The 19,443-nt window shown below is 45.3% G+C and overlaps 1 protein-coding gene across 3 annotated transcripts in view; it reads left to right on the forward strand.

Annotated features, from left to right (window-relative positions):
- Window positions 1-19,443, forward strand: part of LOC121281094 (protocadherin-1-like) — a 397,262-nt gene that overhangs the window by 234,312 nt on the left and 143,507 nt on the right. For all 3 annotated transcript variants that reach the window (XM_041193764.1, XM_041193767.1, XM_041193766.1), the window contains one exon: window positions 5,688-5,907. In XM_041193764.1, the coding sequence (XP_041049698.1) occupies window positions 5,688-5,907 (220 nt within the window). The remainder of the gene's footprint in view (window positions 1-5,687; window positions 5,908-19,443) is intronic.

Here is a 19,443-nt window from a genome sequence, read left to right on the forward strand (position 1 = left end):
TCTAAGCAGTCTATGTTGGTGTTGCTGTCCCTCAGTGGCTCTCCCGCGAGACTGATAAGCAGGCCTCCCAACAGAAGAGACCCTCCAAGGTATGCTTAAGACTTTTCTCTGGGGCCATGAGGATTAGGAGTGCTCCTCATAGCCTCACGAGGCAAGTTGCAGCCTCCTCTGCTCAGCAGCCAAATCCCCAAACCCCTTTCCTCCTGAGACATGTAAAATTCTGAAGGGACCTGAGAGGGCTGATGGTGGGAGGATGTTCCCCTTGGCGGAGGAGTATAAAACTAAACTTCCGAATAAGGAGTCGACCAGCCAATGACAGATGAGGAGAAATTTCTTCACCCAAAGGGCGAAAGGTGCACCTTTTGGAACTCATGACCCCTGGAGGTTGTGGATGCTCATTTCCTGAGTATAATGAAGCCAAAAGTCAACAGATTTTTGAATACGAAGGAAATCGAGGGATGTGGGAATAGTATTTGATGATGCACCTGAGGATTGTGGCATGGGCATTTTCTGCAGACACCTTCAGAAGCTGACAGTACTCCCTCGGTCACTAGGTGGCTTCCCTCATCACACAGATTTCAACCTATTTATCCCAGCCACATTGTAGGTTTGGCTTCCTGCTATGTTGATCCCAAATCCTATTTCTCCTGTGCGTCCTGCCTTCATCGGCATCTCACTGACACTTGAAGGATTGGCTAAACAAAGTGATGTCTGCTGCAGCTCATCCCAAATGACAACACCATCCTTCATCTCCCAGTGTGCCCTTGATATCTGCAGAGCTGTTTACACTTTCTTATTGTGTTCTGCTTCTGATGCTTCCGAATCGCACCCCCTGTCCACCCCACACTGTAGGACAGTTACTTCTTCAGTGGCCCAACTCCTGAACTCTCCTGTTCCAATGCAGATTCACCTCCATAATTTCAGTAGTAACCACTTACACATTCCTGATTTCCTACTTACCAGCATTGGCAGCCATGCCTTTGCCTTTCTAGATTCTAAACGATGGAATTCCCTCCATAAACCTCTCAGCCTCTTTCTCCTCATTTCCACTCTTCCTCCTTAAAAAAAACCTAACTCTTTGATGGTCACTTGTTACAAGAGCAGGCCAGAGGCTAGGAATCCTGTGGTGAGTAACTCACCTCCTGATCCCCAAAGCCTGTCCACCATCTACAAGGCACAAGTCAAGGGTGTGATGGAATACCCCCCACTTGCCTGGCTGAGTGCTGCTCCACAACACTCAAGAAGCTCAACACCATCCAGGACAAAGCAGCCCGCTTGATTGGCACCCCATTCACAAACATTCACTCCCTCTACCACTGGCAAACAATGGCAGCAGTGTGTGCCATCTGCAAGATGCACTGCAGAGCTCACCAAGGTTCCTTAGACAGCACCTTCCAAACCCACAACCACTAACATCTAGAAGGACAAGGGCAGCAGATAGATAGAACACCACCACCTGGAAGTTCCCCTCCAAGCCACACACTATCCTGACTTGGAAATATATCATCATTCCTTCACTGTCACTGGGTCAAAAAAACTTGTTACGTCTCTTCAGGTGGATTGGTGTCAAATTTTTGTTTGATAATGCTCATTTGAAGTACCTTGGGATATTTTACTACGTAAAAGGTGCCAAAGAAATGAAAGTTGTTGATCTGCTGCAGATATTTTCTACATCTGTAGTGATAGAGCATTCAACATTATTTTTCAGAAAGTATGAATGTAACCTATCTGTCTCTTTAAGAGGGATTCCTTTATCCTCCACGCTTTCTCCAATGCATAACATCTTCAGCACGATTGCATCTGCACATAGGGTGAGAGATCAAGCACTCAGAAATGTGGCTGACTTGCCCTATTTCATCACAAAAACTGATCAGCCTGTAGCACTTAGTCATTTGAAACCTCAAACCTTGTCTTCAGAAGATAAGTGGCAATCAACCAACTCTTAAATGGTTTCAAATGAAGTCTGGGGAATGAGTTGATAGAAGAAGGGGAACATTAATGTGATTTTTGCCGTAAAGCATCCACATGTTATGACGGAGAACCTGACCCTTTATATAAATGGAAAGCGTGCTGCATTAGCTGATGTTTTGCAAGGTTCCTGAGTGCTAAGTTCAATGTCTTAGGATAGCAAGGTTGAGCTTTAATTGATGCTTGATTGGCAGTGTATTGAACAGAGCCAGGCAAATCTGTTCCTCTGCTACATCCTGTACATATTAAATAATTATCTGGCACTTCTAGTCTATTTGTCTCCAGCAAGAGTCGTGTACCTCTGTTCCTAATTGATGGAAGGGGGTCTACTAATTATTGCTGAATGTGTACACTGCTGCCACTTTAATTGTCATCACCTCCGAACTTTGAAGGCCAGAGATGTCAACTTCATGGCAGCAGCTGTCATTGTTAAAATGAGAGAGGCTATTTTATTCCATTAATGTTATTTTCCCAGTGCAGATGTGCCCCTGTCTCTCATACAATGAAGAAGGCTTTGTTATAACTGCTAATGTGGCAGAAATGGTCCAACACCAGTGAGATCAGTTCTGGGCTGTCGGAGATTGATCCTTCCCTCCAAGGAAACTCTGATCTTCCCAGCAATCAAATGTTTTGCAGGATCTGAAAGTTAGTCTGGTTTGTCCATGTCATCTTGACATTATAGAACAAAGATGTTTTGTAGTAGTTTCAAGCAGTTGATGCTGTTGAGTCTTCCCATTCCCACACAGTGAAGAGTAGACTGAAAACTGTACTTTCTTTAATTCATTCATGGGATGCAGGCATCATTAGCAAGGCTAGCATTTTATAGCCCATCACCAATTGCCCTGAGAAGGTAGTGGTGGGCTGCCTTCTTAAACCAACATAATGTAGTGGTTTGCTAGGTTACATCAGGGGGAGCTCAAGAGTCAATCCATGTTGGCGTGGGAATGTAGTTGCACTAGGGAAAGACAATTAGTTCCCTTCCTAAAGAATGGTTTGCAAACCAGCTGTGGTGGCATCACTCCATTCAGTTGCCTTGGTTCTAAGCTCTGGAATTAACTCATTAAACCTTTCTCTCCACCTCTCCACCATTTCTTCACCTTTGAAAGGCTCCCTTAAAACCTCGTTGGCCAATACTGATCACACTCCTGTGGTCTACTGCAATCCCAGCAGTTGGTATAATGTATGAAGCACAGAAAGAAGTATTCATCCCATCCCGACAGCTTGCTGATTCCTGGTCATTTTTACTGAGACCTGCACTTCTTTAATTTCCATTTTTTTTTTGTTAAACTCATGTCAAATTCTCAATATGCCAATGATGAGATTTGAACTCAATGTTCTTCTGGATTATGGGTCTAGACCTGTGGGTTACTCATCCAGTAATATAACCACAACAATGAAGCAAGTTAATGGTAACATTGCTCTCCCCTGAGCCAGGATATAACTCTCCATCCCATCTCCAGACATTCCTGACAAGTGGCTGTGGGAGCTCTGGCTTTGAATTCCGGTTTGGCAATAGGAATACCAAATAGTGGATATATTCTGAATTGCAATGTTGCTGGCATCTTGGCCGATGTTGATGTAACCACTGGCAAAGCAAACATCGAGAATGCCAAGTAACTGGAGTGAGGACAGGTCCTCCAGGGACTCAAACACACAGCTCCCCATTCTTATCAGTTGACTAGATGTATCTATCAGTAATAGGCTGCCTCCCACACATCCTTTTCTGGCCTTTTGCTCATCTCTAATTTAAATTTCTCAATCACTGGTGGCGTCACTCCATTCAGTTGCTTTGGTTCTAAGCTCTGGAATTACCTCATTAAACCTTTCTGCCTCTCCACCATTGCTTCACCTTGAAACCTCGTTTTTGGCCACCTGTCTTCGTATCTCCTCACGTGGCTCAGTGTTTGATCACGCTCCTGTGATCTACTTTGGAGCATCTTCCTGCGTCAAAGGTGCTTTATAAATGCAAGTAGTTGTCACAATGTCTCTGAGGAAAATGGAGTGGACTTGTAAAGTATCAGTCAATAGGAGAGGCTGTAGCAGGGAGAATTTATGGACACCTTTCTATACCCTGGATTTCACGTGTCAAATCGGTTGCTGTATTGCAGGCCAGATTTAGTGAAGAAAAACTCATCTTCATAGCTCTGTGACATCAGGGACTCAGCTGCAGTTCTGGCTTGACAAGAACTGAGAATCTGGCACAAAGATTTGCAGCCCTTGATTTATACTCTTCTGATTTTCCAGTCATAAAATTGAATGAGGAGAAAATCCCACTGAGCAACATTCCATTCTTGGGAAATAGATATTACAAGACACTAACCCCACCCAGTTCAAACCAGCTGAAGCATTGGGCAAAAATAGCATTTGAGTCATTAAGCAAATTATATAGTGTGATATTCCTTCCTATTTATGAGGGCATATACAGCCAGCCACTTCAGCTAAGGGTTTTGAATGGTGCAACACCGTCAGTGAGGGTTTGACTGAACAAAGTTGAATTATGTCAACTCTATAGATGGTACCTTCCCTGTCCCTTCATCTTGAATCCTCTCTTTTTGACCAAGCATTTGGTCAATCCTCACAGTAGCTCCTTCTTTGGCCCATGTTTTTGTCTGATTATGCTCTGTGACCCTTTTCTATGTTAGAAATGCTATTATAAATGCGAAAACCCAAATACTGTGTTTGGTAAATCTGAAATATAAACAGAAAGTGCTGGAAATACTCAGCAGGTCACGATTCAATTTTTTGCCTCTTTGCTTATTCCATTGGCATCTCTTTGGCCTTGCACCATCACTCCTTTGTCATTTAATCTTTCCTGTCTGCCACCTCATTACAGATCACCCCCTTTGTCCTTTCATCCCCTCCCCACTTTTCCTGTCTCTGCATTTGCTTAAAACCACTTACCTCTCAAATGTTTCACCGATCTGAAAAGTTAACTCTTTCTCTCTCTACAGTTGCTGCAGACCTTCTGAGTCTTTCCAGCATTTTCTCTTTTTCATTATTCTGAATGGGAGTTGCTCTTATGATGGAGTTCAATCCAGCAGTTTAAAAAAAAGTCATCCTCCCCGCAGAACTCACAGGGGGAAAGATTTTTACACCAGCATGTCTAGTTTTTATTCGTACAGAGCTACATATGCGACCAGGATAAGCACAGAAGGTATAATTCCCAACTAAAGATAGAAAACGTTATACCTTTTGCTCCACCTGTGAGGCATGTTTCCATTTCCAAGAGAGGGATGATTCTACCCCTGGGATACCATGAGTCCGAGTCAATGAAACAACTCCACTGCTTTGGACCAGGGTCTGCTGCCTTGAGTCTGTTGGATTTGATTCTGTTAGACCTGCCTTCATAAGGGTAGGGAGAGAGGAGGGGGACTACTCTGATAATGGACAAACAGATCTGTATTGGACCACACGGGTGAGGGTTTAACTCACTCAAATCCCCAAGCATTTATTAAAAGTCAAAATTGGACCCTATGTTGTTTCAGAACCTTAACATGGTGCAGTACCTTATAATATAACATTGCTACAATGCACTGAAAAACCAAAACTAAAAATATTCTAAGTAAAGAGATGTGAGATTGCAATTGACATTGATGAACAAAGTGAATCAACATTGCCTTATATAGTGATAGCAATACCCTGCTGACCCCAGTGCCATAATCAAATAGAGAGGCCAGTCAATACTTCTGCTAATCTTATTCCCTTTGTTTCCTCTCCAGCTTCCTCACAGAAGAGTGACTTTCTCCACTGCCAATCAGTCCCAGGATCTGCAAGACCCCTCCCAGCACAGTTACTATGACAGTGGGCTTGAAGAATCGGAAACACCAAGCAGCAAGTCATCCTCTGGACCACGACTGGGACCACTCGCGTTGCCCGAGGACCACTATGAACGCACCACCCCCGATGGGAGCATTGGAGAAATGGAGCATCCAGAAAATGGTAATCCATGTTTCATGTTCTCACATCTAAGGCAACCATGACTGAGAGTAAAATCTGTTCTGTGAACTCTGTACTGTTTGGCTGTGAACAATTCATTAAAGGTAGGAGTAAGAGGTGAAGTGAACTCAGGGGCAGGGAGGGAGGTCTAGAAAATTATGCTCTCTTTAACAGTGAAAGTAAAGGATTCTGACTGAGGGCTCAACTGAGCAGAAGGGTCACAGGTTCTCTCATCTGTTTCAGGTTAACTAATCTCAGTCAAAGAGGTAGAAATAGAGTTATATTTGGCCCTGGAGTGAAGGCAAAGTCAGCTTGGTACTGCTCCTAATCACTATCTAATCGCCTTTAGGGAAGGAAATTTGCCATCTTTGCTCAACCTGACCAAGATATGCCTCCAACCCCACACCAACATGGGACTCTTAACTGCCCTCTGAATTGGTCTGGCACACAATGCAATCGTATCAAACCACTGCTGAAAATGATAAGAGCTCTCAACCTAAGGGTACTGTTGGTGTGCCTGCTAGAAGGAGTTAGTGATCCAAAAAGGTGGCTCACCACCAACTTCTCAAAGCTACCTGGAGACGGCCAGTAAATGCTGGCCTGGGATGTCCCAAGAATGAATTTTGTTTCAGAACCATGCATTCCACCTTGCTGGAAATGAATGTTTAGATGCAAGGAAAGGGCAACATCACATTTGGTGCTGATTTCTCACTTCTCCTAACTGGTTAAAAACCTTGACAAAGAATGTTTGTAGACTCGCATATGAGTGGTCACCTAAGTGAGATATGAGAGGGGGGTGCCTTGCCCCAGAAAGGAGTTGAGATCCTTCAGGTGAGAGAAAGAAGTGAATGCTTTTAAAAAGTGGGTGAAGTGTCATTCTGTTCCGTAAGTCACCTCAGTCCATTGACCAGACCAACTATAACTGTACAACTGATACGTTGACTTCCTCACACACTGCACCGTTAATTGCAAATTTACAACTTGAACATTTTTTATAAATTGTAATTCTTGCCAATTTCCTCTCTTGCATAATATCACCGATTCTTGCTGGACATTTCAGCCAAATGGCTGCTTTCCTTGTGTGTGTGTGTGCTCAAACAGCGAGTGTTGGGGCGCTCTTTGAATGTGCAAAGTATCACAGCTGAGCCTAGTTTTTCTCGGTACATACCCACCTTGCAGCGTAGTTCGCTGGATAATGATCAAGAGCAGGAATCCTGATGGATTTTTGTTTCCTTCCTCCGTCTACCCTTCTCCAACCCCGGGGCAATTGAAACAAATTGTCGTCTTCACTCTCTGCTAAGATCAGTTGACTCCACACAGACTAGGGTCAGAACCTTCTGCTCTCACTGGTGGTGGGCTTGGAGGCAGGAAGTGTTTGCAACTAGATGGGACGGTGGCATACCAGAACCCCATTGCCTTCCTACCTGCACCAGAGTGAGGTTCTGAGTGGGAAGGCCCATGGTTGACCCACCCCCTCCGCCTCTTAGGGCCTGTAAGTGGCTAATTAATGACCACTTAAGGGCCTCACCCCACCCTCGCTGGTATTAACCCAGCAGCAAGCGGGCCTGTCACCATGCAGCATGCACAGCAGCTAACGCCGTGTAGGGGGAGCGCGAGGTGGGCAGGGGGAGTGGTGGTCCCTCAATCATAAGCATTCAGTGTCTGTTTGAGGAATTGGACTTAAGGAAGGTGGGGGGGGGGGGGGCTACTGAGAGCTGCCCCACAAAGCACCCCCCTCCTGCCCTTGCTGCTGACCTCTCGCTGCAAAAACCAACCTGCACCCCCCCCCAATGTTGCTTACCAGTGGCCTGGGCCGATCAATGATCCTGGGACTCCAGTGCCTGTCCTTCCAGCAGCAGCCACCATCTCTGATTGGCTTGTGGTTCAGCAGGTCACCCGAAAAGAGGCAGTGCGCGTGCCTTGCCGGGTCTCCAGTCAGCAGGCGAGGCCCTCGATCCCTCAACAAGGTTACGCTCTACGAGGCTGTCTGGTCTCCGTCACCTGCTGCCTTTAACAGATGGAGCACTAGAAGGTGTTGCTGGGCGGAGCTTCAAATCAGGCGTGAGATACAACTCCAATGACGCACAACAAGCGTCTCGTTTTCAGATCAGCTCTAAAATAGAAGGCTCCAGGAACTAAGAGTGGCAATTACACTGTTAACATTGGTTAGCAGAAATGAGATCAGCAGACTTGCAGCAGCTTGAGAAAGGGATGTGATATTGTGCCATCAGGGGAATGGTTTGCGCTTGGGTTTGACAGTTCTTTGTCCCCCCGACATAAGGGCCTGGACTCTTGCAGCAATGTGCAGCCTCCATCCACGGCTGCGGTGTCTGAACTTGGTGTAACCTGATGGCGTATCGATAGGCCGATGTGCTTGTCGGTTCACTGCAGGGCCGGCTGGTTCAACAAGGAGGGCGGGGCAGGGACAGAGGGTGGGGAGGGTGAGGTGGGCTTCTGATGGATGAAGAGCTGAGAGTTTGCGTTTGGCTGCCAATAGGGCTGAGAGGCTACCACCTTTCCCTCCCAAACATTTACACATCTAGAGAGCTTCTCAGATTCAAAGGAACATCTCAAGGCATTTTACAAATTGGAGGGACAAAGGAAGATGGGGTGAGGACAGGAATGAAGGCTGCTGGCATGTTTGAAGAGCGATGAGGTGGAATGGTCACAGTTATTAAAAGTAAAAAGTGAGGCTGAAGGGTTTCGGTTGGGAAGTGTGAAGGGGGTTTAATCAGAGGTCACAGATCTGAAGAACACCAGGTGTCAGTAGAATGCAGGCAAACATGTGCTGGAAGTGATCGCTGCACTAGGATAAGGCAGTGGGATTGTCAACCATGGCTGGAAGTATTAATAAACAAGAATGTTGAAGTTAAATTTGGAAAAAATATTCCCAATTTTTGAAAATTCCCTGAGGCTTTTTCCCTCATGGTGCAGCATCAGTACCCAGGAAATTAATCTTTAATTCTTGGAAATTCCAAGGCAACCCTGGAGGGTCCATAACCCATAGGGATTCGCAAACAGATTTTGAGTTCAATTCTCTAGGCACAGGCAGTCGAGAGAGCTCAGCGATGGCAAGATCTCAGATCCTCAGACAACATCTTCTGTCAATGCCATAGTATCCGTGAATGACGAGTTATCAGGAATAACATGAGAGAGGGGGTGGTACAAACACAGAAGCAAAGCAAAGTTTAGATTTGCTCATCTCTTTTTAAATAAAAGACTCTGTGGCGTCTCGTTGATGTTTTAAAAATTCCTGGGCATTGCAGTCAAATAACTGGAAAGACTGACTCAAAGGCAAATAGTGAGATTGCTGCAGTCCGTGTTTGTGTGTGTTATATGTAAACACATGCAAATGCTTTACATACACAGATATATCTAAAAACTGTGTGTGCGTGTGTGTGTGTGTGTGTGTCTGCATTACCAGTGTCCCTGAAAATGGAAGTAGAGATCTTTGATTTTTTTAAGAAATTGACAATGAAACAGCAGGTGTCCAAAAATAAAAGGAAACATTTCCTTTTCTCAGTGACTGGTGAGATATTGCTGGAGGCTTTCTCAAAGCTATTGCAGTAGTTTGTCTCTAAGCTATTGTGGTAGTCGAGGCCTTTTCTCGCACTATTGCTTCCTCCAGTGCAGGTGTACGGTCAAGAATAGAACAATGCAGTTTACAGACACAGTCTCCACCGTGACTAATCTTAGCTCCTTTGCTTGCCACTTTACTGGGGTTATTGGTGGGTTCGATCCACTGGGCTAGATTCTGACAAACAGCCAAGGCTGCCTTCTTCCCACAGTTTGTTTTTTTTTAAACTTGTTTTGTTTCATTTCCCCCCCACTTCAGAAACCTTCAACTATTGTTTTAAAGTTATGATTAATCTGAAAGACTACATTTCGAACAAAGCCGTATCCCACTTCCTTATCCCTCCCACGTTGCCTATTGTTAAAAACAAATCTTTGCTTGATTTTTTTTTTATTCCCCCAAAATGATTTCTTTACCAATATCCTCCTCCCTCCTTCTGAAGCTGAGCCAGTCTGTTCACAACCTTGGTGTCATTCTTGACTCCGAGATGAGCTTCTAATCACGCCTTCTCACCATCACTAGGGCCGCCTGTTTCCACCTCGGTCACATTGTTCGACTTCGCCCCCTCCTGCCTCAGCTCATCTGCTGTTCATGCTTTTGTTGCCTTTTGACTCAACTATCCTAACGCGTTCTCGATGGGCCTCCCACGCTTCAGCTCATCCAAAACTCTGCTACCCATTTCTGAACTCATAGCAAGTCCCATTCACCCACTACCCCTGTGCTCACTGACCTACATTAACATGCACCGTTGACACCTTATGTAGTCAACTGGTCGTAACTGTATGTGAACTGTGGGACTGGGCTGAAGTTTATAATGAGGGAAGTGAGACAGATAAGGTTTGATAGGTGATAGATTAGGAAACATTTTTTTTCCATTTCTGTGCTCGAGGCTATTGTAGCATCAGGACCCAGTATGCAGCCAGAAAAAGCCATCACCAGAGGAGAATTCAGTACACCTAAATATGTCTTGGACACAGTTAAATTGAGGTTTAGAGGATTATGCCCTTGATATATGTCACGGTTACTTATATTCCTACTCTCCTAAATTAAATGTTTGAAACCAGTAAATTTTTTTGAAAAGTAAGAGTGCAGAAAGTGCACAAATGCATGACCATGAGACAGGATAATCTGAAACCTCTCCACAAGACTTCAGCACAGAAATGGGGCATTTGACCCAACTGCTCCATGCCTGTGTTATGCTCTACACCTATTACCTCTCATTACACTCCCTCTAATGCTATCAGCATTAAATCTTCAGAGTATGATATTGCAGTTTCATTTCTAGACTTTGACCATTTGGAGAGTTTGTGCTGTTAGATCATTGACCCAAGTGTATAGGGTTAATAACTTTGAGAATGTGACTCGTAAAAGAATGATGGAACTTGCACTAATGTAGCTTCTTTCACAACCTCAGGATATCTGAGCATGCTTGATGCACTAAACATTCTGACTGCATCTTCGAGAATTACCTTGGGTACCTCCAAAATGTAGTCACTGCTTTTCGTAGGGGCAGTCCTTTGGGGTTGAGGAGGATGACTTGCTTCCACGCTAAAAATGAGTTCTCAGGTGACTGAAGAGTCAATGTGCGACCTACAGTCTGTCACAGGTGGGACTTCAGCTAGCCCTTGGCGGTGAGTCACTGTTGTAATGTTAGCGAGGCCTCACAAGCAGCAACGTCACAATGATGAATAAAACTTCTTTTTTGGTGATTATGTTGAGGGATAAATATTGGTTGACACACCAGGGAGAATCCTTTGCTCTTCTTTGAATAGTGGCCAAAGGCTCTTTTTTTTCCCACCTGAGAGGGTAGATGGATGGGGCTTCAGTTTAATGTCTCATCCAAAAGACAGCGCCTCCCTCAGCACTCAGTACACAGCACTCCACTGGCGCTGAGCCAGAAGGGCAAGGGGCTCCCGGCAGACAGCCTAGTTTTCGTGGAGTCTAAGGCGATGGAGGGCAGACAGGAAAGTGAAGTTGAGGCCACAATCAGATCAGCCCTGATCTCATCGAATGGTAGAGCAAGCACAAGGGGCCAAACGGCCGAGTCTTGCTCCTAATCCTTGTGTTCTCTTCAGTTGAGCTGAGGTGAGAGGAAGAGAGCACGGGTGCCTGAGGCTACACCAAGAGTCATTAAAACTGCACTGTTATATCATATTACTTGAGTAGAGTGACTTCATTCATACAACCTCTGGGAGAAGGCACAGTCTTGGGTACAAGGGTGTCTTTGCTAGTGACTTAATCACACTCTGGTTTAAATAACGCAGACGTTTTGACAGGAAGGCTGTGTTGTTGCTTCAGTGTTTTCTGGTAATCTGCTTTTGCTCCAATTCCTGCATAATATCAGTGGTGGAACTTGCCCGGAGTAATCCACCTCTCTCCTGTTTTTTATTCATTGTGTAAAATGTCAAAGGAGCTGCTTGATTCTGTGGGCTGGCGAATTCTGTCCTGAGTGTGTCGCCCGGAGCATTCTGCTGCTCAATAACACTCCCACGTGCTCTGATTTAATATTTTATGGTTTTTGCCAGTCTTGCTGTCACATGAGGATTTGATATTGTTTGTGACTGTGCTAGTAGCTCTTGCGCTAGCCCCAAGGTAATTCTTGAGGAAGTAATCAGAATGTTTAGTGCATCAGGCACTGTAAGTGGAATCGAAGGGACGCTCTTATGGCTCCTCGCAGTGACAGTACTGTAAAAACGTCTGAGATTATTGCACTGGATTGTGGAGCTTTCGTCTTCAGATGCTCGCTGTCCAGTATGGAAATGAGCCAAACCGACCAGGGAGAATGACAGGAGGTAACTGTGGCCTGCGCTGAGCTGGCTGTTCACAGCCAGGGTCCGGAATTGGGGGGCTGCAGTTTCCCTCAGCATCGCTGAAGCAGGGACTGAGGGGACAATGCAAGTTGATGGCGGCCACACCCCCAATTTTTGGAACCTGTGCCTGGGTTAAAGCGGTTCATAGACAGGGTTGGGTGGTGATTCATAGCCCCTGAACACCGCCCACCCCCTCCCCTCCCCTCCTCCAACCCCGCAGCTCCTTCATCCCGAATTCACAGGTAGCCGGTTGCCTCTTGCTCTCCGAGGTCAGAGGTCACACCTGACCAGTAGTTTCTGAGTTTAGGTGCGGATTTGGACGGGAGAACTGGAGGGAGGTTTGGAAAGAATTCAGAACAAACTTACCTATTGATAGAGACCTTCAGGACGTCACAAAGCGATTTACAGCCAATGAAGTACGTTTGATGTGTAGTCACTAATGTAATATCGTTAACACTGCAGCCAATTTACACACAGCAATATGATAATGACTGCCTAATCTGCCTTTTAGTTCTGTTGATTGAAGGATGCATGTTGGCCAGGACGCTGGGGAGAATTCCTGTGCTCCTCTTCGAAATATCACTCGATTTATTGCAGCCACCACCCCCCACCCCCACCCCCGTCACATCGGGGAACACGGCGGCTTAGTTTGCGGGATTGCGGGAGAGGCAGTGGGAAAGCCTCCCTTCATTATGTCGCAGGTGGGAGTTGGCTGTGGGGAAACTTGCCTGCTCGTGATGGGTTATCTGCTCGTGGCTCATTATCGAGCGAACGGACGCCAATCGTCCCTGACCCCACTGGAACTTTGTGGTGGTTCAGTGGTGATTATATGCGAGTGGCATGGCTCCCCTGTGCCTCCAGAGGGCTGTCAGGCTGTTGGGTTTGTCTGAGGCCTTGGGGTGGTGTTGGGGGGGCGGGGTTGGATTTCCCTCTTTCAAAGATACTTAGTGCCCAATCGAGAGATTTTGCCTTTGAAACCACCCCCCCCCCCCACCCCCCGCCAGCTCCTCAGCTGCCTTCCCTCTCCCGCAACCTCATCCCCTGACCCCTATCCCACCCTCACGCGTCTGTGGCCTAGGCCCGTCAGTGATCCTAGCTCTCTCCCTGTCTGCAATACTGGCAGCAGCCTCTGCTTTCGATGGTGCAGGCCATTATGGAGAGCTGCTGGCCTCTGATTGGATGGCAGCTCTTAGAGGCAGGATCTCCAGCCTTTGGGTCGTGAATCCCAGGGATGCCTGATGCTGGTCACTTAAGTGCCCAGGCATTTAATCCTGTCGGGCTTCCCCCTCAGAGGCAATAAAGGTTTCCCATCGGTGGGCTGAACACAGCTCAATTACATTCAATTCTGCCCATGGTCTTTTATCTCCACACTTGAGAGCAGATGGAGCCTTGATTTAAGGTCTCAGCTGAAAGGTGGCAGCTCCAACAGTGCAGCAGTCCCTCAGTACTGCAATGGGAATATCAGCCTAGACTGCATGCTCAAGTCCCTAGAGTGGGACTCAAACCCACAGCCTTCTGAATCAGGGACAAGAGCCACTGACCCACTGAGCTACATCTGACTCCTAAGTAGTGTGGATGATGGTATCTGAGGTAAGAGATGTAGAAGGAATATCCTTGAAGCTCATTTGTGGAAACTTCATCAGAAAGACAACTGAACCTGAGGAAATTCTCAACCTTAACCTGACCAGTGGATTGAGAACTCAGTCACTGCTGTGTGTTGTTCCATTCCATGGACTGCAAATATATCCAACAACATAATGAACTAATGAGTCATTACATTCTGTTAAAACAATGTTCAGGTCTGATGTGAAGCAGCTCGAGAGACCATTCAGTAATAAGATTCAAATATCATCTGCTGTCGTCTGGCACTGGGAGAGTGGTAGCGAAGCAGCTTTGCTTTAATATATTGGTGAATTATTTATTGGAAGTTAAAGTCTATTGATTGTAGTGGAACACAAACAGCAGAAATTTGGTTGGTTTTCAAAAAGATAATGACTATAGATTGCTGCTCCACTAATGAGTTGATGATGCCATCTGTGCCCGGGTAGTTGTACAATCTTACAGAACATAAGGAGGCCATTTGGCCCATCACACCTTTGTCAACTTTTGATAAAGTTATCCAATGAATCCCATTCACCCCGTGCTTTCCCAATAACTTCACATTTTTCTTCCTTCCAAATATTTGTCCAATTTCTTGCAACCGCTGCCCTTTCATGGTCAACGTACGAATGGTATAACGCATTCGGCTATGGCATTAACTGGGTGTCAGGCCACCACCTTCTGGTGTCTTGAGCAACAATATGGCTGCATTGGACAGAAATGTTTATCACTAACCTCTCAGCAAAGCTTACTTGTGTGTACCTCCTTCAGTGTTTCAGCCATGTGTAGTCAACTCTTCCATTTTGTTTACTTCCTGTTTTTTTCCTCTGGGTTAGCTATGTGATTCTTTTGAGGTGTTGCCAGCCAGTGTCCAGGAGGTCCTTCTCAACACTCCCTTTCCATGTTAAATCCTCAAATCTTTCTTCACGGCACTTGGTACAACATTCCAGAGTCCTCCATCCTGAGCATGTGACTTGCCCAAGCTTGATGCTTTTGCTTTTCAAGTCAACTAACTAGCAGGTAAGGACAGGAGGAGGCCATTCAGCCCTTCAAGCCTGTTCAACCATTCATTTGGACCAGAACCAAAAAGCATTTCAAATCCCATCCACCAACCATGGAATTGTAACCCTTCTTATCCTTGTCTATCAGCAATCCAAAACTCAGTCTTGAAATGTTCCTTTGACCCCAACCTCAACAGTCTTTCGTGAGGGAGGGTGTTCCAGATTTCCACTACGAATTGTCTGAAGAAGTGCTTCTTGACTCTACCCCTGAAGAATCTAGCTCCAACCTTAAGGTCATGTCTGCCCCCTTGTTCTGGATGCTTTTGTGCAATCTGATCTTTATTTCCAGGGTTAGTTTAGTGTTTCTCTAGATGTTATTCAGTTTTTAAAAAGCACTGCCTCAACTTGGATGTTAGTGGTATAGAGGATTTCTCTGTCCAACATGTTGATTTTTAAATATGTGTTGGAGTTGAATTTTGGCTATTTCCCGACCCCATTATTTTCACCCTGTGTTTTCTTATTTTTCATGATGCTATATATTGCCTGCTCCCTAACTCCTCAATTGTGCAGTGCTCTTTTCTGCACTAGAACTTGCATTAATGTAGTGTCACTTGCAACCTCATGATGTCATCCAACCCTCCAAGATCTCTGCACGCTTCTGATTCCAGCCTCTTGTGCACCAGTGATTTTAATCACTCCACCAATGGTGGCTTCACCTTCAGCTGCCCTGGCCCTAAGCTGTAGGCTCCCTACGCCCCTCCATCTCTCTCTCTCTCTCTCTCTCTCTCCTATATTAAGACACTCCTCAAAGCCTAACTCTTTGACCAATATTTTTGGCCTTCTGGCCTAATATCACCCTCTGCAGCTCAGTGTCATATTTTGTTTTATAATACCTCCGTGAAGCACCCTTGGATAATTTGTTTTATGTTAAAGGCACTATATAAATATGAGCTGTTATTGTAAAGTGTTTCACAACCAATTGACACTATTTGAAGTGATACCCTGGGATGCCAACTTTGGTTTGATGTATTCCTGGAGGTTTCATCAGGTACTTGCCCCCAACTATCCCACTCGCTCAAGCTAAAATTTTACGTTATCCTTCAATAATTTTTCCACTAATAATCATCAGTATTCAGGAGTGCCCTCAAAGCTTCTCCTGCTGAGATTAGTCCTTAATTCCTGGAGACCCCAAGGCATTGCTGGAGGGCTGGCCACACTTACTTGGAGGAGATATGTTGGGGAGGACGAAGGAGCATCTTTCCCTGTGCACCTCTTCTCCTTTAAAGAAGCAGCTGGTTTGCCTTCCTAGTTTCTGACCAATCAGATGAACTGACCCATTGTTTCCTTGTTTTCTTATCTCTACCCATATTGCTAATCCATCAGTTTATTTCTTGAACTGTTTAGTTTCCAAGCGCTGACTCATTCTCTTGTTTTTATTATCTGCCCTGTCTCCGTGACTGTGTTTTACTACAATTACAGGTGAGGGATTTCATTTGTGTTCTGAATCCTCAGGTGCATCAGCTTACTGCCTGTGACTTCCCTCTCGGCTATGAATTTGGCAGGCTGCCATAGGTGTTAAGGACCTGGTATTGTTGAACGTGTGCCACTGACGTAAACTGTCAGCTTCAGATTACATTTTTTGCTCTAATTACAATCGAGCCTATGCAATGACAATTTATAACTCATTTGTTAATAAAGGCTGAGGTTAAGTCTTGTAAAATCAGCTTGAATTGGAGGCTGACTCAGGCAATGTCAAGTTTCGAGCCGCCGGTTTCATACTATTTCCACCCCCACCCCCAACTTTCTTTTTATTTGTTCATTTACTGTATGTGAAGTTCTCTGGCTAGGCCAGCATTTATTACCCATCCTTAATTGCCCTTGAGAAGGTTGTGGTGAACCACCATCTTGAACCGCTGTTATGTAGGTACATCCACAGTGCTCTTAGGGAGGGAGCTCCAGGATTTTGACCCAGCAACAGTGAAGGAAGGTTGATATATTTCCAAGTCAGGATAGTGAGCGACTTAGAGGGGAACTTGCAGGTGGTGGTGTTCCCATGTGTCTGCTGCTCTTGTCCTTCTAGATGGTAGAGGTCACAGGTTTGGAAAGGGCTGTTGAGGAAGCCTTGGTGAATTGCTGCAATGCATCATGTAGGTGGTACCAACACACCTTAAAAGTTTTTTAGAGCGTGCGAGGGATTTATTGAAGTTTGCAGCCCCTTTTTTTTAATACAGCTGCACGTGCATGGCATCTTAGGGAGGCTCAGCTTGTGCACAGCCTGGAGGGGGACCTAGGGGTTGCTGTGCAGTTTATGGGCACACAGAGCTGTCATGGTGTGCTGGTGGTGGAGGGAGTGAATGCTTAAGCTGGTCAATCAAGCGGGCTGCTTTTTCTTGGATGGTGTCCAGCTTCTTGAGTGTTGTTGAAGCTGCACTTATCCAGGCAAGTGGGGAGTATTCCATCACAGTCCTGACTTGTGCCTTGTAGATGGTGGACAGGCTTTGGGGAGTCAGGAGGGGAGCTACTCACCGCAGGATTCTGAAGCCTCTCACATGCCCTTGTAGCCACAGTATATATTTTATAAATTTCTGGTCAGTGATAATCCCTAGGATGTTGATGCTAGAGAATTCTGTGATGGTAATGCCATTGAATGTTTAAAAGGAGGCAATTTTTAAAATTTACTCTTTCATGAATTGCTGGCATCGCGGGCTCGGCCAGCATTTGCTGCTCATCCCTAGTGATGACACTCTTCCTTGTTGGAGATGGCCAATGCCTGGCACTTGATTGATGATCCTTAATTTCCTCATCAGCTTTTGGAAGCATTTGGATCTACATTTAGAACAGGGCAATATCCCTAGTATGTCAAGTGGCCTGCTGGAGTTGGGAAATTCCAATCCACCCTCTTTTTTTATTCTTGCCTGTGCCTTCAATAAAAATGAACCAGCAGCTTCTGAGTTTTGATTGGACTAACAAATATGGGCTAAAAGCAAAATACTGCACGCTCCGGAAATCCAAAATAAACCAGAAAATGCTGGAAAAACTAATGAGGCCTGCATCATCTGTGGAGAGATGAGTTAGCGTTCTGAGTCCATTTGACTCTTCTGCAGAGCTGAAATCTGTTTAACTCTGCCCTAAATAAATTCAATAGCTTGTATCAAACTCCCTCTATTACATCACTGGAGAACCTGCCCTTGCATTGTTTGCCTGTTATTTTGAGAATTTTAATGAGATGACCATTTGACTGGCTCAACAATCCCCAATATATTTACATGGCTTTTTTTTAAACTTAGGAAGCAGCAAAGCACTATACTCTTTCATGAATTGCTGGCATCGCGGGCTCGGCGATGAGTACTGAGCCAAAGATAGGTTGAGCAAAAGGCTGGTCAACGAGGTGGGTTTTGAGAAGGGTCTTATCGGAGGAGAGAGAGAGGTGGGGAGGGGTGTTTGGGGAGGGAAATCCAGAAATTGGGACCTAGGTGATTGAAGGCACGATAACCATCAGGGCAAAAGGAAGAGACAGGAATGCACAAGATTTGTCAGTCATTGGGGTAGAGAGTTTAGGGGTTGTAAGGGATTTAGGGACATTGGATGGTACAGGCCTGGAGAAGGTTATGAATGTAGAGGAAGGAGAAGGTCAGGAAGAGATTTTAACAAAATCCTGACGATTGTAAATTGAGGCATTACCTCCTCATTCTCACTGGGCAGAAAATCTGTTAAAAAACCTTAAAACAAAAACAGAATTACCTGGAAAAACTCAGCAGGTCTGGCAGCATCGGCGGAGAAGGAAAAACCTCCCCTGGGACTGATCTCGTGCTAGCCCAATCATTGCTTCATTGTTACTATCCTGCTGCATTTTGTCTTTAGTTTGAAACCAATTTTCTTCCTTTGCCTCTTTCTCCTGTCATGTCACATCATCACGGTATGTTGTAGCAGAGAAACAGACTATTCAGCCTACTGTGCTGTCACTTCTCTTCATATGAGCCACTTAATCCAATCTCACTCTGAGGCTCAGTTCCTTGTATTCTTTAATATTCCTCTTTTTCCCTTATTCATGCCCTCATTACCTCCAGACTTGACTATTCCAATGTGCTCCTGCCTGGACTCCCACATTCTGTGTAAACCTGAGGTTATCTAAAACTCTGCTGCCTGTGTTTGAACTCTCAGTGAGTCTGCTTCCCATATTAATCTGTGCCCACTGACCTACACTGGCTCCTGGTCAAGCAATGTCTTGACTTTAAAATTCCCATCTTTGTTTGCAAATCCGGCCATGGCCCTCACCCATCCCTATCTCTAATCCCCAGCCCAATGACTCTCCGAAATATCTGCGCTCCTCTAATTCTTTTCTCCTATACATTCCCAATCACAATTGCTCCAATGTTGGTGGCCATGCCTTCAGATGCATAACCTCCAAGCTCTGGAATTTCCTCTCTAAATCTCTCTGCCTCTCTGCCTCTTTTTCCTCCTTTAAGACACTTTTTAAAACCTACCTCTTTGACCAAACCTTTGGGCATCTGACCTACTATCTCCTTATGTGTCTCAGCGTCTTACTTTTTTTTAC

The sequence above is a fragment of the Carcharodon carcharias genome, chromosome 8, assembly GCF_017639515.1.
Source record: "Carcharodon carcharias isolate sCarCar2 chromosome 8, sCarCar2.pri, whole genome shotgun sequence".
NCBI classification, from domain to species: Eukaryota; Metazoa; Chordata; class Chondrichthyes; order Lamniformes; family Lamnidae; genus Carcharodon; species Carcharodon carcharias.